The following is a 4,433-nucleotide window of genomic DNA, read 5'->3' as shown; positions in this document are numbered from 1 at the left end:
CCACACTAGTTGATCCTATTGATGACCGAATTGATCCTTCTTGTAAGGTTGATTTGTGTCCACCTAGTGTTGACACTTGTGCTTTGAATGATAGTGCATTATTAAATGAAGGTGCTCAAACACTAGTTGATCCTTTAGATGACCAAATTGATTCTTCTTGTAAGATCGATTTGTGTCCACCTAGTGTTGACACTTGTGAATTGATTGGTAGTACAATGTCATGTGGTCATCATGTTAGTAATTCTTGCGAGTTTGACATACTACCAACTCGCGTTGAAACTTGTATTGATCAACTTGCTTGTAATGATAATTCACTACTTGAGGATCTTTGTGATGTGTTTAATGTACCTCTAGTTAGTGATGATGTTGATATAGTTGGTCAATTGAAAGAATGAGACATCTCACCCTTGTTTGTTTCATGTCAAAATGAGTCTCTTAATCGTACTTTAGTGTCAAGTGATAAGACTCCAATTTGTAGTGGTGATGTGTGTCATGTAGATAGTCATGTGAGCAAAAATGCATTGAAAGATGACATTGGTCCTTTTGAGAGTGAAATGACATGCTTTGACTCCTCACTGTTCATGGATTACTCTCTTGTAAAGGATAATGTTTTATTTGAGGATGACATGACTATTGCGAGGGATGAACCTAGTGGGGTGATTGGTAATGTTGAACGTTTAGTTTCCTTTGGAGACTATAATGTGATATGTAACCCACTATGGGATGAAGACACTCTTTCCCATGATGGAGATCTTCCTTTGAGGAATTATGATCCATTTGTTGGGAAAGAAAGTGTTACGAAGGAAGGTAATTCTTGTCTAGAAATTGCAAATCTTCCTTTCATGTTCAACTTCATAGTAGCCCCTTGGATAATCTTGTCCTTGAACCGTATGGTGAGGTTACATTGGGGAGTGATATTGATGAGGAAGTTATTTTACGTGATACCTTTCTTTATTACTTGTTTGCATATGATGACATTCTTGAGCATATAGGGAGTGCATCTTATGTGGAAGAAAGCTCTTATGATCTAGCCGATTGTGTTCTTGACCATACTAGATGGATGTTCGTCCCCTTTGATCCGGGTGACACCTTGTGTGATTTGAGAGCACTATCTTGGGTGATGCAATAATCGAAACGAAACACAATAAAATGCAAGAAATAAAAGAGATAGATAATTTGACACAACTTAGACTCAATTTAGCAACCAAAGTTATAGAAAACTAAGACCTCTAAATTTAAGAATAAGAAGCAACCAAATTCTTAGGATGACCCAAGAGGATTAGAATCCCTAATAATCTATCCTCTCAACAAACACTCAATCAAAGGTTTCACAATCTCTCAACTCTCAAGAGTTTTACAATATCAACTTTGAATATTCAAAATAGTCTAAGTCTTCCATGAAGAAGAAGAGAGCTATTTATACTATGCTAGAAATAAAAGAAAGAAAAATGACATAAACACCCTTAATGATACAAGGGCCTTGTTTGGCTATTCTTCTTTCTTCAAAATCTTGAAATCCCCTTTGCAAGAATAGCCAACTCTTCATCTTTCAGCCATTGTGGTAACTTCCCATTTCCTCTTCTTCTCCCCAAGCAATCTTCATCAACAAATGGACTTGGGATCCAAGGTGCTCATCGAAAATATACTCAAGAGCCTCCCGCTTCATGAATAGGCTTTGCAAGTGTCGTAGTTCTCGGGCTTGGCTCCTTGTAAATGGCCTTGAGGCAAGTGGGCTTGCATCATTCTCCCCATCTTGAAGAGAATTTGTCCTCAAATTTGATGGCTCATCACTTCCCATTTCCATGGGAGATAGGTCACAAATGTTGAAGGTGTTGTGAACTTGATATTCCGGAGGGAGATCAATTTTGTTGGCATTATCATTAAGCCTTTCAAGGACTTCAAAGGGACCATCCCCACGCGGCATCAACTTTGTCTTCCTCTTGTTTGAAAATCTTTCTTTTCGGAAGTGCATCCACACCCAATCTCCCGGTTCAAGGACCACCCTTTTTCTCCCTTGGTTTGCCCTTTTCACCACCTTTTGATTCTTCTTTTCAAGTTGGAGCATTGCCTTTTCATGGATCTTCTTCATAGCTTCGGCTCTCTTGTTACCATCTAAACTCAATACCATATCTTGAGACAAAGGCGGCGTTAGATCAAAGGGCTTAGGGGGTTAAAACCATACAACACCTCAAAGGGTGACGTGCCAATAGTGTTATGAATAACCCTATTATATGAAAATTCTACTAAAGGCAATTGGTCTTCCCAAGAGTGAGCTTCCTTTTTACCATGGCCCGAAGCATAGAACCTAAAGTCCTATTGACAACTTCGATTTGGCCATCGGTTTGTGGGTGGCAAGAGGTGGAAAACAACAACTTCGTTCCAAGCCTACCCCACAATTCTTTCCAAAAGTGTGCGGAGCTAAGCATTTGTTTTAAAGTTTCAAAGGCATTAGCTTGCTCCGTACCCCAAGAAAAAGGTTTGTCCTTTCGGATTACCTCGGTCAAAGGAGCGACTATGGTACTAAATCCTTTAACAAAACGCCTATAGAAACTAGCCAAGTCATGAAAGCTTCGTACATCTCCAATGGATTTTGGAGTGGGCCAATTTCTTATGGCTTCTATTTTGGATTCATCAACCTCAACCCCCCTTGAGCTTACAACAAATCCCAAGAAAACAACTTCATCCACACAAAAGGAACATTTATCAACATTGGCATAAAGTTATTATCGTCTAAGCACTTCAAACACATATTTCAAATGAATAACATGCTTATCCATGGTTTTACTATACACCAAAATATCATCAAAGTAAACAACCACGAATTTACCAATAAAAGGTTTCATCACATGATTCATCAAACGCATGAAAGCACTAGGAGCGTTAGTGAGGCCAAAAGGCATCACCAACCATTCATATAGACCAAACTTGGTCTTGAATGCGGTTTTCCACTGATCTCCGGGATTCATCCGGATTTGATGATACCCGCTCCTAAGATCTATCTTAGAGAATACGCATGAACCATTCAACTCATCAAGCATGTCATCAAGACGAGGTATGGGATGGCGATACTTTACCGTTATCTTGTTGATGGCACGACAATCAACACATATGCGCCATGATCCATCTTTTTTTGGCACCAAAATCACGGGCACGGCAGATGGGCTCATACTTTCTTGCACAACTCCCTTTTCAAGGATTTCATCTATTTGCCTTTGAAGCTCCTTAGTGTCATCCGGGTTGGCTCTATAAGCCGGTTTGTTGGGCAACTGAAAACCCGGAACAAAGTCAATTTGGTGTTCAATTCCCCTCAAGGGTGGTAACCCTTTTGGGAGTTCCATTGGGAACACATCATCAAATTCCTGCAAAAGAGAAGAAATAGAACTAGGAAAAGAAGGGGTTAGCTCATTAGTGTGCAATGCATAGTCCCTATGCATGAGGAGAATCACCGGTTGACGCTCCCCCAATTCCTCCTTAATTTCCCCACAACTCGCCAAAAGAGACACCTTGGTTTTTCCTCTAAGCTCTCCTTTCTTTCCACTCAATTCTTGAGAACTACTCTCCTCTACTCCCTCTTTCCCCACATTCTTCTTTTGCAATGCACTATGACCCTTCTCCTTCAACTCCCTCATTTTATTATAGATCTCACCCACTTGGGAGGGGGTCATGGGATTCAAGACATGTTTGACACCATTGTGGACAAGGGTGTATTGGTTAGTTCTCCCATTATGGTTGACGGACCTATCATATTGCCATGGTCGGCCAAGTAGAAGATGACACGCTTGCATGGGAACAACATCACATAACACCTCATCGTGATACTTCCCAATCGTGAATTTGATGATAGCTTGCCGAATCACCTTTAATTCACCACATTCATTGAGCCATTGAAGTTTGTAAGGGTTTTCATGGCGGGTGGTGGGAAGTTTCAAGAAATCAACAAGGGTGGTACTAGCAACATTGGCACAACTCCCACTATCAATGATCATGATGCTAGTGTTTTGGTTAATGATGCACTTGGAATGGAAGAGATTTTCCCGTTGACTTAGGTCATCCATTGCCTTGCTTATCATGGTCCTTCGCACCACATAGAGAGGTACAATAGGCTCATCATCACCCTCAACACCATCCCTTTTCACTATCATGTTGCTCATTCTCATGATCGCCCTCGTCATCTCCTTTCTCACATTCTTCCTCATCCTCACTATAAGTGTCTCTCAAAATAAACGCTCTACGATTGGGGCATTCACTTGCTCTATGACCGAAGCCATGACATTTAAAGCATTGAATAGGAGTTTTCGTACCTCCTTCTTTTGGAGCAAACTTTGGAGGTTGTTTGTCAACTTGCTTCTCAACTTGAGTATTCTTCACAAAGGGTTTCTTGGCTTCTTGTGGGGGACCCTTATTCTTTTGCCAATTGGAGGAGGAAGCTCCTC

At 40.7% G+C, this 4,433-nt stretch overlaps 1 protein-coding gene across 1 annotated transcript; it reads right to left on the bottom strand.

The window, feature by feature from the left end:
- Positions 1-2,653: 2,653 nt before the first annotated feature.
- Positions 2,654-4,055, bottom strand: LOC132044929 (uncharacterized). The gene is made up of 2 exons (XM_059435470.1): positions 3,012-4,055; positions 2,654-2,677 (listed from the first exon to the last, which is right to left on the bottom strand). Exons 1-2 carry the CDS (start codon positions 4,053-4,055, stop codon positions 2,654-2,656), a joined length of 1,068 nt encoding a protein of 355 aa, XP_059291453.1.
- Positions 4,056-4,433: the final 378 nt, after the last annotated feature.

Source organism: Lycium ferocissimum, unplaced genomic scaffold (assembly GCF_029784015.1).
Source record: "Lycium ferocissimum isolate CSIRO_LF1 unplaced genomic scaffold, AGI_CSIRO_Lferr_CH_V1 ctg5503, whole genome shotgun sequence".
Lineage (NCBI taxonomy): Eukaryota > Viridiplantae > Streptophyta > Magnoliopsida > Solanales > Solanaceae > Lycium > Lycium ferocissimum.
The sequence above is the reverse complement of the archived record's forward strand: the minus strand, read 5'-3'. Positions and strand labels throughout refer to the sequence as shown.